The 19,763-nt window shown below is 40.6% G+C and overlaps 3 protein-coding genes across 6 annotated transcripts; all 3 read right to left on the bottom strand.

The window, feature by feature from the left end:
* Positions 1 to 41: 41 nt before the first annotated feature.
* LOC127777485 (uncharacterized) lies at positions 42 to 3,417 on the bottom strand. The gene is made up of 10 exons (XM_052304082.1): positions 3,197 to 3,417; positions 2,991 to 3,104; positions 2,688 to 2,900; positions 1,886 to 2,376; positions 1,591 to 1,690; positions 1,449 to 1,508; positions 1,196 to 1,288; positions 972 to 1,091; positions 498 to 856; positions 42 to 386 (listed from the first exon to the last, which is right to left on the bottom strand). The coding sequence occupies exons 1-9, from the start codon at positions 3,299 to 3,301 to the stop codon at positions 536 to 538; spliced, it is 1,617 nt and encodes a 538-aa protein (XP_052160042.1). The 5' UTR covers positions 3,302 to 3,417; the 3' UTR covers positions 42 to 386; positions 498 to 535.
* Positions 3,418 to 5,202: 1,785 nt separating this feature from the next.
* LOC127776829 (uncharacterized) lies at positions 5,203 to 9,828 on the bottom strand. Of its 2 annotated transcripts, XM_052303385.1 has the most exons (4): positions 9,584 to 9,828; positions 8,327 to 8,407; positions 6,517 to 8,074; positions 5,203 to 5,751 (listed from the first exon to the last, which is right to left on the bottom strand). In XM_052303385.1, exons 1-4 carry the CDS (start codon positions 9,602 to 9,604, stop codon positions 5,438 to 5,440), a joined length of 1,974 nt encoding a protein of 657 aa, XP_052159345.1. In that variant the 5' UTR covers positions 9,605 to 9,828; the 3' UTR covers positions 5,203 to 5,437. The 2 variants fall into 2 exon arrangements, with proteins under 2 accessions (XP_052159345.1, XP_052159344.1); XM_052303384.1 differs by having other exon boundaries at positions 6,517 to 8,407.
* Positions 9,829 to 9,947: 119 nt separating this feature from the next.
* On the bottom strand, positions 9,948 to 13,940 carry LOC127776831 (protein PHOSPHATE STARVATION RESPONSE 3). 3 transcript variants are annotated; one of them, XM_052303388.1, is made up of 9 exons: positions 13,647 to 13,940; positions 13,166 to 13,259; positions 11,680 to 12,406; positions 11,373 to 11,586; positions 11,204 to 11,280; positions 11,056 to 11,095; positions 10,904 to 10,973; positions 10,739 to 10,808; positions 9,948 to 10,480 (listed from the first exon to the last, which is right to left on the bottom strand). In XM_052303388.1, exons 3-9 carry the CDS (start codon positions 12,343 to 12,345, stop codon positions 10,169 to 10,171), a joined length of 1,449 nt encoding a protein of 482 aa, XP_052159348.1. In that variant the 5' UTR covers positions 12,346 to 12,406; positions 13,166 to 13,259; positions 13,647 to 13,940; the 3' UTR covers positions 9,948 to 10,168. The 3 variants fall into 3 exon arrangements, with proteins under 3 accessions (XP_052159348.1, XP_052159346.1, XP_052159347.1); XM_052303386.1 differs by lacking the exon at positions 13,166 to 13,259 and having other exon boundaries at positions 11,680 to 12,414; XM_052303387.1 differs by lacking the exon at positions 13,166 to 13,259.
* Positions 13,941 to 19,763: the final 5,823 nt, after the last annotated feature.

Below are 19,763 nucleotides of genomic sequence, written 5' to 3'. Positions count from 1 at the left end.
CAGTAGGCTGTACGCACACAACATCATTTTTTTGACTGAACACACAACATCATCAGTGAATTCCTTTACTAACTTCATTGTTTATTTGCTACTACACATACAATGTACAACATGTTTTGCTGAGTTCGACAAGAAGTCGAGGCAAGGGAACCTATTAAGACATGCTGAAGATTTTTTTTACATCTGACATCCAAAGATATCAATCTTAATCCAGTGCTTATACCGATTCAAAATTTTACCAAACCTGCATTTCCAAGATCACTGGATGTGCACTTGCTTGTTTAAGAGAGAGTGTAATCCAAATACTTGCTTGCTGCAAAAGCTTGTTTCAACTGTAACCAATAGGTTTGCTCAGTAGACTTGGTCACTGTGTTTCCCAGGTTAGGCTGTTAGTCATGCAAATATGTCAGTGCAAGACATGTAAAATATAATACATTTTATTACAATAAACCATTTAGAGTGAAAACTTGAAATAGGGTAACAGTGTTGTACTTTACCTTCTATGTTATCTGGATGGGGAAGCATGTCAGGGCAGTTAATTTGAAAATCCCATATCTGGCAAGAAGAGGTACCGAAATCTAGAATCAAATGGAATGATGCCAAATGTGCGGGTGCCCAGGAGACTTTGCCGCCTTTGAGACACACAGTGCTCAACAAAAGTAGCTTGCTGCTGAGGTAGAAAATGTGATATCCAGATAGGGAAGCTGTTGTCGTCAACAAAACCGCGGGCAAAACAGTGCAACATTTTAGGAACCAGAAGTTTCCCCTTTCGGCTCACTCCTACCGATGCTCTAATAAAATCACGTTGTGCATCTTGGAGTTCTTCCCTTACATTGCCTGCTGTATATATCTTCACCTGTAGTGATAATTCGTCCTTTGTTATCATTAAGCTCAGCAGAGGAAATAATCAGGATGCATGCTATACTGGTCAATGCCAATGAAGGAATCAACAAATGAGTGAGCTAGTTTACCGCAGGAGAAGAGTACAATCCACAGCTGAGAGCAAATGTCAAGAGTGGCTCAGGTGACCCAATGCAAAACTTTTTCTGCTCCTCAGGCACTTTTATCTTCTGAAGGGCAAGAAGCAGAGCCTTACTCAAAAAGAAAGAAGTAGCTGCCATCAGTTTACGTTGATAGGGCAAAATGTAAAAAAAAAAAACAAGCAGCTTTGTCAGTTGGATGCCAGTTCACATACCATTTGTGGCCTATGATTTGGAGGTTTCATCTTCAGAATCACATACTCGATGAATGCAGCGCTGAATGAGTGACCTCCAATTGTATATGCAGCCTAAAATAAATCAAAGGCGATATTATTATTCAGACAGACGAGCAACATCATTCATCGAACAGATGTATCGATAAGTAAAATTAGTTGTGTGTTCATTACTTCAAACACCAAATGAGGGGAGAAACAACCAGTAAATAAGAATAAAGTTTTCCAAACAAACCTTTTGCATTAGGGAAAATAATTTTATGTCACTCCGTGGAACGCCATAAGCAAGATAAGCCTGTAAAAGAGATAAAGCAAGCATTATCACTCACTGTAACATAATGTTATATACAAGTGAAGTGAATTTGCAAAATACGCACATGCATCATCAGTGCATTGTATAAATTGATCCAAAATGCCAACTTTGCGTCATCACCGAGGTGAATTGGGTTTACTTCTGCCAATTGTTCAATCAGCAATCTGCGCTCAGATAAGTGCCAATAGTATGGATGAGTGGATCCAAATGTTAAGAAGGAAAAAGAAAATCAAGAAAACAAGAATGTTCCCATGTTGTAATACAAATGGAACAGAAATAAAAGTACAAAGGTGGTGTTTCCTTGAGCTAAAACAAGTGCATTGAATCATTTTTGGTACACAGATTGTCAGATATGTTACCTGAATTTCCTTAGTGATTCTGCAGCATACTCAAGTTGTTTCTTCCCAACTGACATCCACGAAACTTCAGCCGCTGCACCGTAGCTCCCAATGTCAGCCCAACTAAGTTTCTCGCGAGCTTTGTACGGATCAAAGACGGTCTCTGAAGCTAATAGATTATTGTTGTAGTTCAAATCGACCTGAGGACTCTGCACCCAGGAGGATATGGAAGTTGGTTCGGACAGCGACCAGAATGCAGAAATTGAATAGTTTCCGCTAGGAGATGGTCCAGACTGCTGCTTCTCCGTCGAGGGAGTCCTCGAGGACTCCCTGCAGGAATCTGACAAGGAAATGAAGATGTTCTTCATGCAGCGAACGATGTCCTCCGAAAGCTGATTAGGATTGCCAAAGCATTTGGATGAAAGCTGCCTCTGTAGTTTCATAGCTGAGTCGTGCAGGACAGCAAAAGGATAAACCTTGTCCACTCTACATGACTTCTCGTTTGCGGTGTCCTAGTAGCAACATGAATTCACAAAGTTAAGCATCAATAGCATATAGGTGGTGTACTCAACTCTTCATCTGAATTAGGTCCATATATGAATATGAAACCATAGGAGCCAATTCTTGGAAATTGGAGTTATGGACCATGTTGAAAGAGGATGGCTATGCTGAATTCAGTCATTGTTAATGATGATTCAGAGTGCACAGGTTATTCAGCGATGCATATACTGAAGAGGACAGATTATTCAGAAATTCAGTACTACCTATGCAAATACTAATCAGAAATACAGTACTGAAGAGGGAAGGAGAAGAGGGTCCATACATCTGATTCGGATTTGGTGGAGTGGCAGGAGCAGACGGAGCGTGGCTGCTGCAGCTGCAGCTGCGGTGGCGGCGGCGCCTGCTTGAGGCGGTACTCGACGAGCCTCCTCTCGTTCCGCTCCTGGATGAGCTGAAAATGCAGGGACACCATGTCGTCCTCCAGCTTGGAGATGGTGCCTTCCAGGATGGAGATGTTGGAGAGCAGCTCCTGTGCCTGCAAACTCATGGAGCTTCAGAAACCAACAACACACACCAATCCAATCCATCGAAACGCAGGCAGATCGACATGGGTGCACGCGCTTACGTTGGTGGGGAGGTAGGACATGTCGGCGAGGGTGAGCGCGGCGCGGTGGAGCGCGTTCTCGAGGATGGCGTGCAGGGCCGTCTCCTCCTGCAGTGCCTTCTGTAGCTTCTTCACCTGCAAACCATTGCTCTCTCCATCCTCTCAATCACAGCCACATAGCATCCGATCGAAAACGAGGGTAGTAGGAAGGGAAGGGGATCACTCACGTCCTGCTCCAGCTGCGACCTGCAGGAGGACGCCGCGGCGGCGGAGGCGGCGGCGGAGGAGGAGAAGCCCCTCCTCGCCTTGGCCGACAGCGACAACGGCGGCATGGTGGCGCGCGAACCTGCACTCGGAGAAGAGAAGAGAAGGCGAAGCAGTGGAGGTGGAATGGAATGGAATGGAATGAAGTGCAAACACTGCGACAATGGCAGCGTGAGCAGTGTGGGTGGGAGTGGGAGCGAGGAGAGAGTAAAAACTTGCTGAGCACTTCAAATTTTGAAATGGACTAGTGTGGCGTGTCGGGGGGAGGCGGAAGCGGACGCGGACGCGGAGTGGGTGGCCAAACCCAACCCGCGACTCGAGAAACGCGGGGGCAGACGAGCGAGCGCGACACCACGACCCACCTGGGAACACACGTAGTAGTAGTAGTAGTAGGTTGTGTGGGTAAAAAGTTAATTAATTATTACTCCTTCGTCCTAAAATAAAAAAAAATTTAACATCGTGAAGTTAACCATTTTTAACCTTAACTAGTAATAGAAAAAAAAATCAATTATTTAAAATTGAGGTTATTAGATTTATCATTAATTAAACTATCATAATATGTAACTCTTTTTATTTAAAATATTTTATTTTTATAGGTATTGTTGGTCAAAGAAGCATCTCGAAGACTATGTCAAAGTTCAAAAATTATTTATATTTTGGAAGGAAGTGAGTATTAATCAGATTAGCAAATGATTATTAAGTATAACTAAAAAAATTTAAAAATGATTAATATGATATTTTAAAGCAACTTTCCTGTATAATTTTTTTTAAAAAAATAGTACATCGTTTAACCTTTAAAAAATATGCACGTGACAAATGATAAAAGTAAAGGTTGGAAAGCACCACAAACGAACTCAGCTTGTATACTCTCTTATGTTACAACGAATCTGAATGAAGGGTTATCTAGATTTATTGCATTAGGAGTGATACGAGGAGAGGAAGAAGGGGACAGATTGGGCGGGGGAGGCATGACGCCGCGAACCGCGCGCCGATGCCCACGACCGCTTCGCCATCCAACCCCAAGTACCCAACCCAAGCGAACGAGAGCTAAGCTAGCTGCTAGCTAAGCCAGGAGTCCGAGGCGAGTCCGTTGTCCGGCTCGCTTGTTGCGTTGCTACAATGCTACGCTTTCCACTTTGTTTTGACGGTTTTGTTTACGTTTACCGTGGCAAAGTGGCAGCCAAGCCAGCCAAAGCTGGCCCTTCCTTCCAGCACGCGGCCCGACGAGCGAGAGACGGAGAGCCCAAGGATCGGATCAGAGGCAGCGACCACCCCACTGTCACGGATCCAGAACAAATTCCACCCATATTAGCATGGTACATACTCTAGGATTAACCTGCTTTTAAACCTGATAACCCCACAAACAACAACTAGTACTGGTATAATTAACACATCCTAAGATAACTTACTACAGTACAGGTTCTGACATATGTCGAGGGTCCAACCCCAACTACTTCCATTCACTCCTGTGAATTCAATGGCAACACTGGGGCGGTGACCTCGCGACAGGGAGAGTGGTGCCGGCAGAGCCGCACCGACCGAGAGGGGCAGCAGACGCTGAGAAGAGTCAGATATGCAGTGAGCAGTGAACACTGAACACTCTTTCCTTCTTTCTGGTGGTCAATCGAAATGGAATGCAGATAAGCTCTACTACTGCCAAGTGCCGAAACTCGAGCATGGAAATTACTGGAAAAAAGAAAAGAGAAAAAAAAAAGCTCCTCCAGCTGAAACATGCCAAAGCCTGACGGCCAATTAAATATACTAATAATATCACTAACAGTTTTCGTAAGTATATAGTAGTAAGAAGTATATGATGAGAAAAGACAATAAAGATCATGCATACTCCCTATGTTTAAAGAAATTAATTTTGGGTTGGAATCTAGACATATGTACATATATTTGTATTAACAGAGAAAGCATGTATTAGATATAATGCCATATGTCGATATCATAAATGAGAGTAAACAAGGAGGGTAATTCAACACAGGTAATGCCACCAAAACACTATGTTCACCTGTCGTTTTCCATTTTGTAACATGGTTAAACTACAGAGGTGATTTGACTGAAACTAAACCAGGTAATCCAACAAAGAAACAGTATAGTACTAGCACTAAGAAATGCTTTGTCAGAGTCTGGAGGATAAGCATAATGCCAGAAAGACCCAAAAAAGAGCTGAAAGCACTGCTCCAGACCATAGCACTTTCTCACTTATAATAGGAGGTGGTCTGCCCTGATGAGATCCAGTCACCCAGTTGACTAGTGAGCCTACTATGCTGTTGAGCCCCAGAAGTACCGCGTACGCATGGCTCACAATGGGCGAGGCGAAGATTGTAGTGTAGATACTCCATCGTTCTGAACCTCTCTTGCTCAGGATATGTCCTCTTCACAACATGCAGCTGCTCGGATATGCTCCGGTCAATGTTGTATATGGAAGCACCGAAGCATGTTTGGCTCAAGATCCTGATCGCAAACGTTTGCAGCTCAGGGGTGTCAGTCCCATGTGCCGACCACCAACGAACTGCAATTTAAAAGTAAGAGATGGTAAGGATGTGTTTCTTTAATATGAACAAAAGCAACAACTGCATTCGTTAGTTCCAGTTCTAAACATCGAAGAGAAGATTTTCTACTACTACAACTTAAGCAAGTCAAACAGTTCAGGCTGTGGCAGGTTGCCTATTACATGGGAAGTGTTTGCATCAGTGTGACACGGGGGGGGGGGGGGGGGGGGGGGGGCGTGGCTAGTGGGGCCTTAGGAGTGAAGACAAACTAGAAAGATAACCTCACATTAATGCCCAAGTGAAATGAAAGATAAAACCACTTGTTCTAAAGGTAACCTTAGTGTCCTTACGTCGATAAGAAAAGGAGAGCCAGTATAAAAGGTGCAAAAGAGACCTCATATTTGCATCGAAGGGGATATCAAAGCACTTTGTTTAAATTCACTCTTATATATATGTTTTGTGTATCGTTCAGGCGGAGATCAGAACCTGATTTACCATGTTGACAAGTAGACTAACAGTCTAACTCTAATTGACTTAGTACAACATTCTGACTTTTTCTTAGAACTACAACAACATTCTGGCTTTAACAAAAAATATGATAATCTTTATGCCACTTTGCACATAACAAATATGCTTTTGTAGTGCATCTTAGTTAGTAATGCACATGCCAGATCCATGGAAAACCTTGTAACATTATTATATCTTGCTGTGTCTAAACACTGTACATGAGCTCGCAATAACATGTGATTGAGGGACATTTTACATGAGAATATGCTATACTTTACCTTGTGGTATTTCCATTGTTTGCTGAATTGCTGAGTCTGAATCAAAAGGAGCTGATTTGCGTCGATACCTATCCATTTGTATGGCCACTTTCTTAGGATCATAATGGTTTTTGGCCAGACGGGTTACACAGGCATTGGTCCCACTTTTGATTTCAGTATCATAACTGAATCTTTCTGTGTAAAAGATCCTTGGATTCAGAATATAACCGGCAGCATGGACTGGGGTATGCAAGTAATGATCCCATATCTCATCAACCATAGGCCAATAATCACCATGTTTGTCTCGAAGATTGCACTTTATGTCTTCTTTTGCGCAATCCATAGCATCATACAAGATACCTATTGGGCAATTATCAGCTTCCAGTTTGTACAACACAGTGATAAGTGGATCCGTAAGCTTCAAAATATCAGCAGCAGCACTCCAAAATGCATTATCAGTTTTTACTACTTCATAGACATGCCTGAATGAACTTCTAGAAGCCAAATCAGAGGAAGCCCATTCAGGCGAGCTAAACATCTCCACCAAATTTATTCTCTCAGATACTAACTTCCCTAATGTGATGAACATTGCCACAAATTTTAAATTAGAACTGCTCAGAATCTCGCCGCCCTGAATATACTTCCCTTTCAGTTCCATTGGCACTGCATGGCTATAAATGAACCTGGTAATTTCTCTTGCCTTGATTAGGACCTCATTGACATGATCAAGTGCTGCTATGTTCTCAAGCAGAAGGTTGATGCAATGGTCAGCACATAGTGTGAAGAAGAACGAGTAGCCATATCTCTTTAGCACGGCATGCTCTGCTGCTTGCATATAAGGTGACTCATCATTTGTGATAACCTGAACAATGTTGAGGACACCAACCTCTTCCACCACACGGAAAAGCATTACTGCTAGCTCATCCACGTCATCAATGATATCAGAGACATCCATTGATTTGATGAACAACATGCCTTTACTGCAGTGCACTAAAACACTAATGAAGCTTTTACCACATCGACTCTCCCAGGTATCCAAAATTACACTGCAGCCATTCATTTCCCAGTGTTTCTTGAGATCCCTTGCATGGCATTGAATTTCTCTTAGTTGCTCCTCCATAATCGATTCATAAGTAGGGATTGACACCTGGGCCCAGGCAAGCACATCAACCATGTCCTTGAAAGATGGCAAGTGGAGAATACCAGGCTCAAGTCCAGCTTCAAAGATGAGCTTGCCTATTGACTTTCTTGCCTGAGAATTCAAGTAATCATTAGTTGGCTCCTTTGAGGATTCCGAATCTTGCATCTGTGATGAAGAATTCTCCATAGAGAAACTCAATGGATCAATTCTCTGCCCTGAAGATATTTCCGGTGGCTTATTCATCATACACGGATTTTGATATGGAGGCCTAGTTACTTCTATAGTCTGGCCTCCCTTCTGAGATGAACTTGCATTGCAAGAAACATCATGAGCATTTACTTGTGTAGTTTCCCCGGGCTGCACCAAATTATTTGTGAAGTGAACAAAGCAGCGGTGCCCACTAACAGAGCCTTCTCGATCTGTACCGGATGTAATTGGCTGCAAAAGAGGTCGGCAGGCATGAGCAGATGTGAGGGATAGATTTCTTACTGGAGGAAGCTCAGAAGATTTATGTTTTCCTATTTTTCGGGCTATCCAATCTTTCTTGCGAGCCTCTAGTGAACTCTTTATGCTTTGCCTGACACTGTCAGGTACTAAGCTGCAAGGATAAACGTTGCCCCTGATGCCCGCTAAGTGGTGCTCCAGACGGTTGTATGTCCTAACCACCTTCCTACAGTAATTACAGCTCACCTTCTGTGTTTCCTTATCGACAGTTTTGCCATGCTTTTCCTTTTCAAGCCTCCTTCTCTGAGTATCTTGGGTAGTGCAAACCTGAAGAATAGTTATAAAGGCATATTATGTAATGCAAAGTAACTAACATTGTCTTATTCCCAACATTATCCAGTGTGTAAAGTTTCATAAGTTATCAGATTTCATCTGCTTGCTCACCAATATGATGGTACATGATGACTACTAAGATCACAGAATGCACCATATAAAACACATGATAAACAAGAGTTTTAAAGAATCCTAAGATCCAATCCACCCAAAACATTTTAAGAAAAAATGAAAACAGAAATTGTTAGGCATCATACATTTGAAGTTCAAACATGGTATTATGTGGTGGTACAGAATGCTCATTTTTTTTTTATACAACTTGCCTCAAGAAAAACATAAAAAGATATGATCATATGATCTACATTCTGATGCATATTTACCAAAAGAAGAAGGGTACAATTCTGGTCACACAATGAGTTAACACTTTTTAACAGCAACCATGACAGGTCGGTTCAAGAATTTTCCACTTTCACCATACTTCCTTCTGTAAGCATGTAAATAGATCATTACATGGCCAATGTTCCTCTCTTAGTCTATACTCTACAGTAACGAAAGCTATCGGCAAACGTGGAAACCACCTTCAGCACAAAATTTATAAAATATATCTAACTCTATAGTGATAATACATCAGAGGCAACACATGGGCATGCCAAAATTACCTTATGCAGCGAAACAAGTTGGCTCGCAAAGCGTGTAAAAGATGTGCGACTGTGCGCTGATCCAAAGTTGTTAAGAACTATTATTATTTACCCCCTTCCTGGAAATCCTCGTTTGCTAAAATTCTCCATTTCGTTTCGCTCGCAAAGCGTGTAAAAGATGTGAGACTGTGCACTGATCCAAAGTTGTTAAGAACTATTATTATTTACCCCCTTCCTGGAAATCCTCGTTTGCTAAAATTCTCCATTTCGGATAACCTAGCCGTATGATCTCTCAATCTAAACGACTAAAAAGCCTACTGAAATCCAACATTATACAAACTAAGTAACTCTTAAACAATCAAAACCTAAAACCTAAAACGAGTAAAAAAAAAGGGGAGGAGGGGGGTACGGCTTCTACACGCTCCAACCCCGATTTCTCCCACAGCATAGATGGGCTCCTACTCCTACATACGTCCCCGGATCACCACCAGAATCCACTCCAAAACCCCAACATCTACAAAAGAATTTTTACCATTGCCTCCTCTTCTCCCATGCGCGAACGAAGCAAAGGGGGGCGCGCAGCAGCAACCGGCCGCCCCGCCGCGCCTCCTCCCGCCGACGACGATCCCCGCGACCTCCCCCCTCGCCGTACTCCCCCTCGTCGCCTCCTAGGGCTTGAGCAATTCGCTCTTCACGGGTGGAGATGAGAAGAGAAGCGATGAGGAGAAAGCCCGAAAGGGGTAAGCTTTGGAGCAAGATGATCGAAGCGGGTTTTTGGCATTTTGCCGTTTCAGGTGAGGTCGAGGGGCATTTTGGTAAAAACATGGAAAGAAAGGGGGCAGAATGAAATTGACTCCCCATTGACCATGGCTTGACCAAGAAATTCCCAGCACGCGTTCACACTCAGTCTTAGCTTCAATTTATTACTTGCTGCAAAACAAATCCTATACAATTTTGTAAGTCCATATTTTGATTTTTGATTATTATTTATCTGCTTCCAAATTCAGATTCTCATTCCCCAAAAGTCCAAATTTATATACAGTGGCTAAAATTCTCAAGAAGAGAGATGCATTTGCATGCAGCTGAGAAATCCTTGCCTTCTTCCTCTCTACACAAGCTATGAACACTGGTGCTCATCATCCTCATCGCCGACATGAACCCTAGCTCTCTTGCTACCCACCGGCGGCGACGACTTGCATTCTGCGTCTGGTGATTTATCCTCGGATGATGGCTGAGCTGAAGTGGCGGCGCCTGCTTCGGATTCGGCCTCCTTCTTTTCTGATGTTGGTTTTGGCGATTCCGGTTGCGATTCGGCTGGGGGTTTCAGTGAAAGGGAGTTGCTGCTGATGCTGACCTTGTGCTGCTCTTCCAGTATTCTCTGCAGGTATCTTGCGTGTTCTTCGATTCGCAGCTGCAGTTGCCTTTGCACCTGGTGATTGAAAAAGGTATAAATTGTATGGATTGGGGATATCTAGTTCGGATTATTTGTGAGCCGCATGCTTTTCCTGAATATGTGTACTGATTTAACTGAAAATTTGGTCACTGAACACTTGCAGCATATTATTTGATTTTGACCAAATTCACTATAGTGATGGCAGATGAACAATGATCACAAGTGCAGATGAAGAATGATACTACAACATCAGACGGATTGCAAACCCTGCATTCTAGAGTTTCTGATACGCACCTCTAACTGTTCATGAAGCTGCTTCTGAACCTCCATTTGCATTCGTAGAGCTTCTGCCACTTGTAAGTTCCTAAGAAATGGGACAATGGAAATTTAGTAGTTGTAAGTTCTAAGATCACAGTGTTTATGTTTCTGAGTTCTGGTGTGAGCAATTAGAAGGCTTACTTCTTTTTGACTGAATCATTTCCACTGCTACCTGACTGAGATTTCTTATCCTCTGAGGATGCCTTCTTGTCTGCATATAGCATGCATCAGTAATTCAGTATTCAGAATGACAAAACAATCTAAAAAAGATATCAACTATTTTCTCAATTTACCTTCCTTAGTCTCTGGAAGATATTTTGCGAGGCGATACTTCTGCACAATAAGGACAGAGAAACTGTAAGCAAAATATGAAAACATAGAAGGGTGCTTGATTTTCCAGTAAAAATGGTAGTAAATGAATATAAAGTGATACACTGATACCTGCAAATGACTCTTTACATGGTAGATAGTCAGGCCTTCTACTTTCATAAGTTTCAGCACACCTTTAGGAGTTGCCTCTGTATGAGATAATGAAATAAACCATTTAGACAACTTCAAAATTATTCCTTTTAAGGTACTGAAAATTGCAAAGCATTTATGGCCACCCTACTTTCAGGTCCATCTAGCTTGTTCACAGCCTCTACAAAACGCTCATGGAGCTCCAGTGTCCACCTCAACCTCGCCTTGTTAGTTGTCGCGGATCCCGAAGATGACCGAGGCGAGCTAAGCTGAACTTTCACAGGAGATCCTGCTTTCTGTACACTCTGGTTGGAGCAAGATGATACTGGAAGTGATGAAAGTTGCGGCGGCGTGCCATATATGTCCTGAAAATAAAAGAATTGTTGTGTAAGAAGATCCATGGACTACTCAATTTACAGTGAAGAAAATGTTTCAGTAAAGGCAATGAATAAACTCACATCTAACCGAGGGCTCTCCTCATTGTCAGTGATGGCAATCCCTAGCTGCTCAGACAAGAACTGGAACTCCATCTGCTCAGCAAAAGCCATGGCATTGTTTTCTCCATGGAAGCTGCCATCAGAAGCATCTCCTCCAGAGAGATTGAGGAAGTCCTTCAGATCATCTGACTGTTCAGGTTCATCATGAGCATTGCCAATATCACCATCACCACCAGGTACTAGCAGGGAGGAGCATGATGAGTGCCCTGCTGAAACCTGCTGCTCACACTTAGGAGGGTGAGGCAGGAATGGTAGAGTGCCCAATTGCCGGCACGGCTCCGTCTCCATCGACGACGACGAAAACAAGCTTGCGCAGAAGGTTGAAGAATTTGAGTAAACTGGCTCTGAAACATTGGGATGTGAAACATGAGACAGTGGACTTTCAGGTTCAGGTTCAGAGCTTCTTTTCTGAAACGGCAGTATATTTGGCAAGCTTGATGATCTGATCAGCTCAATCTTGATGCTTGAGGACTGACTGGAGGATGACAAATTGTCATCCATCAACCCTTGAAAATCCGGTTTAACATCGAACAGCTTATGCACAGAATGTTTTGTAGATGGACAGGTTTCCACTATTTTATCCGGAGCAGCAATCTGCTTCACTGCAACAACACTCTGGGAGCTCATGCTGGTTCAGTTGATTGATGGCTTTATCATCCACTGGTCAGTGCATCACAATGGATGCTTACTGCAAGACTGCAGTGAGAAAAATTTTAATAGTCAGCGAAACATATTCGTAATCTAAATATTTCTCAGATATATGCGTTCATAAGAAGCTTGCTTATAATAAAAAAAATTCGCGGTGTGGAGGGTAGCTGGGATCTTCTCCCAATTCGGCGAGTAATCGTTGTTGTATTGTCCCTTTCTCTTTCGCTTGTTCACGCTGTGTCTGGGATCTCTCCCGGACTAGCGCGACATTGTAATGTCGCTATAACATTCCTTTGTTTTTCTCCCCAATCTTAAGAAAATTGGTCGGCCAACCTTTGGCCGACCCGGCAAAAAAATAATAAAAAAAATTGTGTAGATAACTAGCAATTTACACAAGAGGAGGTTCTAGTGTCTGAGACCTGAGTATGTTATGTATTACGCCTAAATATTTAGATCTGAGTTATTAATCATTTCTATTAAGTTCTGGTAGTGCAGTAATTACATTAACATAAATACTCAGAAAAATCAGTTCCCTAGAAAAATCACGGATAAGATTCCACATATTTGCTCACTAGTAAAAGGAACACGAAAAATCACAAAAAAAAAAAGCTTTCCTCTCAAAAAAAAAATGTAAAAGTTGCAGATAACATTACTTGTCTGTTGACTACAGTACAGTAATTTTCCAACTGTCTATCTGAGTTACAGAATTTTCTTTTCAATACATAAAAAATCACAAAGGAACATTTTGGAGTTTCGCAAAAAGCAAAAAAGAAAAAAAAAGGACACACGAGATTCTCACATTCGGCACTCTTTTTTGGAGAAATTTCCCGTGTACAGCTTGAGTGTATGCCGTCCTGTCTGTCCGAGTGAAGCATGGACAGCATACACAAACTCTGAAGCCCAGATTCACAGCATCAGATATTCAGAGGCAGAAGAAAAAAAACAACTAAAAATCAGCATGAAATTCTTGGAACAGTTCAAGTGAATCACACATGGATATCTCCCATATCTAGTACAACAACCGAAGAAATTCTCATGAAAGCATATGAAATGAAACAGAGGTGAACAGAATCAGAAATGGGAGAGGATTAAAGCAAGAAATGAGGTCTGAATCCCTGACAAATTAGTAAGACCAGCAGAAATCATGAATGAAAGCAGTTGAATCTCGCAAGAACGATACCAAGAACCGAAACTCTGAAACGCCTAGGCCGAAATCCAAAGAACAGAGAGAACAGCAGCAGTGCAGATAAAAGGATGGATCTTTGAAATCTCAGCCTCACCTGAAAGCCCAAAGAAGATAACAGGAAGTAGGCTTGCAGGAGATTCAGAATCTGGATGCTGCCAATCCTCTCACCCCACTGTCTCCACTCTCTTCTCCTATCCAACACCAAATCTCTCTCTCTCTCTCTCTCTCTCTCTCTCTCTCTCTCAGCCTCTCAGGGAGGCCTAAGACCTATATCTGTTACTACTGCAAATCATTGGTGGCCAGTGACTACTCCTTCCTTTGGTGTCATGGTGTGACTCCTACTCAGAGGTTAGTTGGCTGGCTGTTTTGCTCTGGTCATTGGAGGAGTTAATATTGTCTACCCTTTCTTGAAGCATTTATTTTTCATTTTCTGATTGTATCTTAATTTTGTCCATGTTTGCTCTCCATGTCAGCAAATTTTTATAATTTAATTTAACCATGTTTGGGAAGCAAGGAGAGAGTTCAGGTCCCTCCAAAAAAGCCCACCAAGCATTTCTGGTAATATTTTGGGGGCTCTAACCAGGCCATTTCTGGCTGTGGCTAGTGCTAGTGTGCATCAATGATTTGAATGCTACTATTATACTCCCTTTTTTTATATATAAAGCAAATTCACCCGGTTGCTGTCTAGGAAAGATGTTTGGCTACTTGTTAATATTAATATTGTTCTATTGCAAACCATGTACAAGAAAACAGGAGCGGTAGACACGAAGTTGTTTAGATTTGGCTTAGATCATGATGAGACGATTGGTACATGGAACTACTATGATTTCTTTGTTAATATTTCAAATACGTTTGCTTTGTTATATTTCAGAAAGAAACGTGCAGAAACCAATAAGCAGTAGAAAGTGATTTTTTTTATAAAGAAAACAGCTACTATGTAGTAGTGAAATACCTTGGTGAACATTTTGAGAGGCAAACTTTTGGCCTTTGCTACAGGTACTTATCACCTGTCACTATAAAGACAAGGAAAGGATGGGAATTAATTTGCCTGATGCAACGCATGATTGTTAGAGTCTGATTATCAAGAGAAGGCTAAAAAGAGTAGCTTTGAGTGTCTAGAAATTGCCATATTGATAAAGAATAAAGTGAATATGGTCTAAATTGATCAATATGATTATATAAAGAAAACACTATGTCATTTTTAGGATTTAAACCGGCCACTGTGTCAAAGAGACAAAAAAGCCAAAAATATTATATTTATACAAACAGAGGCAAGAGTTATAATGAAATTCAATTCTACTTCAAATAGCCCCGTGAAAATTCACTGAAGAACATTTGTCTAGTTTGAACTGTATATATTCAGCAAAAGATTCAAATGAAATAATATAGTAACATATGAATGGAAACCGTTCGATCTGAGTAACCAGCATAGATCGATCGAAAGGAATTTTTTTATAGTGGTTGCATTTTTCAAGTGACCATTAGGGAACTAGTCCTTCAGTTAATTAATGTACCTTGACTCTTAACAAAAGCATGGTTAGCTAGCTGCAATAAGCTAATGAGAGATGGAATCCCAGCAACCTCTGATGTAATCGAGAGGCCGACAAGCTTGCAAAGACTTGGCCAGTGAGGAATCGGGTTTTATTAGTATATATGATCAATAATTACCTGGGAAGAATCACTCTTAGCTATACTAAAAGCTTATAGTGATAGATGCATCCACAAATTAGTGGTGGGGCTGGTCTGTCATGCAATTGATCATGAAAATTGTGACAATGAGAAGGTGGAGGTTTGTTTAGTTTAGATGATGTCAGCCAGAATTTTGGGTTCAATTAGTGTTAAGACAACCACTTGGAGAATAGCATTGGATAAGATGGGCCAATTGCTTCATGATCAATATTCAACACCACTAGCTGCTAGTTTGTGTAGGTGTAGGATGACCCCTATGTGAGGTGATTTCATAGCAAAAAAGAGCCATGGGACATCAAGTATTGTGTGTAAGAAAAAAATCCTAGTCTGTCAAAAAAAGGGAAACTCTAGCTACGAATTTGATGATTGAATTTTTTTTTTTTGATAGAGGGAGTATTTTACAAATTGTGGCATGCGGCTATGTGAGATGGAGGTCTTCACTAGTCTTATGCATCTACATATTCCTATTATACACTCGTACTCTCTCCATATCAAAATATAACTTCTGACTATATATGTGAACAAGTAAATAGTTACAATATGTTTTAAAACGGAGGAAAAAGGCTAACATCAGGTAATTACATCCATAACCATGAAGAATAAGATTATAATACTATGTTATAGCTTAGATTATAATACTATTTTATTAAGAACATAATTTTCTAATTAAACCATTAATTCCACACTACCATTTTATATTGCATTATTTGGGCATTTTTATAAGGTATGTAAATTATTCATATCTCAATTGTGCCCTGGCTCGTTAGCTAATTGTAGTATTTTGTCAAATGGATGTATACACAACAATTTTCTCATTCAGTCAGGCAGATATCTTCCTTCATGCACTCCTAATTGATCCACCTTTATTCCATTATTACTCCATTTTTATTGGATGTTGTCCCCACCATTAATCCACTTGCCTAGAGAAAAAAATGTGAAAGCTTCTGTACACTGTCTAATTGATCTGGTGACAGGGCATCTTTCAACCTCGACCTAGGATTGGTCGATGCAGATCCAATAAAGGACAAGATTAGTTCAGCAGGCTACAAATTTACGTTACCGCCCTTCTATTCTCAATTATGGTAGTACTCCAAAAGACTGATTTATCTGTCCCATAAAAAAACAATTTAGTATCGAATGTAACACATTCTAGTAGTACGAATCAAGACATACATCTGTCCAGATTCATAGTACTAGAATATGTTACAGATTTATTTTTTATGGAACGAAGGAAATACATTTTTATTTAAACAATGCGCTTTGATAAGGCTAGACTGACATTATATTTCTTCCCAATTCTAGGGCTACCAGACTATTGCTGAAAACTGAGGTCGGTACTTACATGTCAATGGTGCTGCTCAACAAATGATTCTTTGATTCTCTTTATCGATGAAAAAAATATTTTTTAAGATAATGGAAGGTTTAAGGTGATACAATCATACTGAGAATACTACCAAACTCTGATGCAAACAACCAAAACACACACCATTATACTAGAAAAAGAAGATTTAAGGGCCACCAATTTATAGACTAAATTACCAACTTAGCTAAATAGTTCTTATTTGTGTTGCCATGTAGAGAACATATATCGAACGGAATATTTATGCTCATTTGCACACGGGAATTCAAAACATGTGCATATTAATATACCACGTGTATATGTATTGACACAACAATTTTATAGTACTACATTCGATTTTTAATGTTTGATACCGTTAACTTTGAGTTATACATTTGATCGCTCAAATTATTAAAAAAATACAAATATAAAAAAATATAAGTAATGCTTGGAGTATTTATAAAACAAATCATGATAAGATAAATAATAATTTTTTTTCAATAAGACAAATGCTCAAACTATATCAAAATCAACAGTGTTACATTGAAAACAACCTGAGAGAGTAAGGCCCTGTTTAGATCACACTCTAAAATTTTTCACCATGTCACATCGAAAGTTTGAACACCTATATGAAGTATTAAATATAGGCTAAAAATAACTAATTGCACATATTGCGACTAATTTGTGAGACGAATCTTTTAAGCCTAATTGCTCCATGATTTGACAATGTGGTGCTACAATAAACATTTGCTAATGACGGATTAATTAGGCTTAATAAATTCGTCTCGCGGTTTACTAACGGATTCTGTAATTAGTTTTTTTTATTAGTGCCCGAACACCCTATGTAACACCCTATATAATACCTGATGTGACATGCCAATACTTTACATCCCTATATCTATACACCCCCTTACTATTTTTCCTTGTGCCTCTTTGAAACAAACAGGTACATGCCTTGATCAATCAGACCTTTTCCACTTGTGCAAAAATGACAATCATTGTATAGCTAGCCTAGATATATACTCACTCCGTCCCAAAAAAAAGACAAACCCTGGTTTCCGTGCCCAATGTTTGACCATCCGTCTTATTTGAAAAAATTATGAAAAAAATTAAAAAGACAAGTCACGCACAAAGTATTAATCATGTTTTATCATCTAACAACAATAAAAATACGAATTATAAAAAAATTTCATATAAGACGGACAGTTAAAGTTGGACACGCAAACCCAGGGTTTGCCTTTTTTTTTTGGGACGGAGGGAGTATGTGCCACATTTGGTGAGGTGAATGCATCCATATCTATCTATCTCAGCCGTCAATTTTCCCTAGCTCTAGCTCTCGACGTCATCTCTTTTCAGTGGCTGTTTCTACCTGCAGCTGCAATGCAATGCATGTAGGCGGCGCCTGGGCAGGTGGTAGAAAAAACTGGAATATGCTGCGGCATATCGAGTTCGTCGTCAACCAAGTTGCAATGCTGATGTAGCGATCGAAGCAAGAGATGTCACCATAGCTCCTGTCTGTCTCATGTAGCTTAGCGAAAACAATCAAAACTGAATTTTTGTTTCTTTTTTCCCCCGCAGTTGCAATCGTTCCATGATCCATATAGACAAGCTTGCCTAGCTGCGAATGATCTAAACAAGGTTCATTTATAATGGAATTATTGAGTGCTCCCTCCGTCCTATAAAAAGTGAACGTAGAAACCGGATATGATACATCCGATACTAGATTATTTTTTTATGGGAAGGAGGGATTATATTTGTAAGTACAACAGAACAGAAGGAGTCATGTACTCGTAAGTACTTTTGTACGAGTTCTTAGTGGTGCTTTTATTTTCTGTATGTTCTGCTGCTGACATGGTTATAAAAAAGGCGCTAGTTGTGATTCAGAACAAGATTGCATCAGGGTAAAGATCTGGAATTCAGGAAACCTGAGAGAGGGAGAGATCTGCTTGCTCCTTTTTTATATACAATAAATGTAAGGAAGTGAATTTTAAACTCTTAAAGGAATATCCCCTCGTTAGTTACATAACATCTACATAGTTATAATTTTTCTTTAAGAAAAATGAGAAGATAGATTAGTATATGATATACCACTCTAAAATACAAGTTAAAAATTAACTTTTACAAATTAAAACGAAAAAATTTAAACTATAGCTAATTAATGTATATTTACAGTTAAATTTGTTTTCTCCGCTGCAACTTATAAAAGTTAAAATTTAACATTTGCATTTGAGTGATATGCAAATATATAACGAGTACATGTACCCAAAGAGTTTAGAATAGTTTCTCGCAAGCGTTAATAACGAGTCTCACGGGGAGGTGCATGATTATAACAAGTCTCACGCAGAGGTGCATGATTCATCCGAGAGATTTAGGTAGTACTAATGGATCGTAACGTTGATTCTTGACCGATGGAGTGGGTACAAGAGGAGCATATCCTAGAGCATCTAATGAAAGATGCATCAAGCCATGGAAGGCAGAGGGTGTGGCTAGCAGTGTAGCTGAAGCTATAGCCACCGTTTCATTGCAGCTGGGTCCGATCGATCGATCTCCTCCCGGTAGAGTCCGAGGAGCAGAGCAGACAAGCGATCGAGCTCAGCTCACTCTCACTCGATCAGCATGCAGCTGGTCTGGTCCCTCCCTGCTCTCGCTTTCTCCCAAAAGCTAGGCGCGCGCGGATCGACCCGCCACGCAACCGCAGCAGCAGCGAGCGCGGAAATGTCAGAGGAGAGGAAGGGGGGAGGGCTCTTGGGCCTCCTCAAGCGTTGTCCGCTCGCGCTGCCGCGTCCGCTCTCGCTCTCACCTCAAAGCAGCAGCAGCTGCTGCTGCTGCTACGTAGTCCCTCCATTCAAAAAAAAAAAACTCAATTCCTAGGTTTCCGTGTCTAACGTTTGACCGTTTGTTTTATTTGAAAAAAATATAAAAAAATTTAAAAAGATAAATCATGCATAAAATATTGTTCCTATTTTATCATCCAACAATAATGAAAATATTAATTATAAAAAAATTTCATATAAGACGGACGATCAAACGTTGGACACGAAAACCGAAGAATTCGGTGTCCTTTTTGGGACAAAGGGAGTACTCCACCACCAAACCACGTAGGATTATGGGAGGGTGCATGCGTTCTTTCGAGGATTTCTAAGCTCAGTTTACTTCGCGAAAAGAAATTTTTTGTCATATCGG

Source organism: Oryza glaberrima, chromosome 6 (genome assembly GCF_000147395.1).
Source record: "Oryza glaberrima chromosome 6, OglaRS2, whole genome shotgun sequence".
In the NCBI taxonomy this organism is placed as follows: domain Eukaryota; kingdom Viridiplantae; phylum Streptophyta; class Magnoliopsida; order Poales; family Poaceae; genus Oryza; species Oryza glaberrima.
The sequence above is the reverse complement of the archived record's forward strand: the minus strand, read 5'-3'. Positions and strand labels throughout refer to the sequence as shown.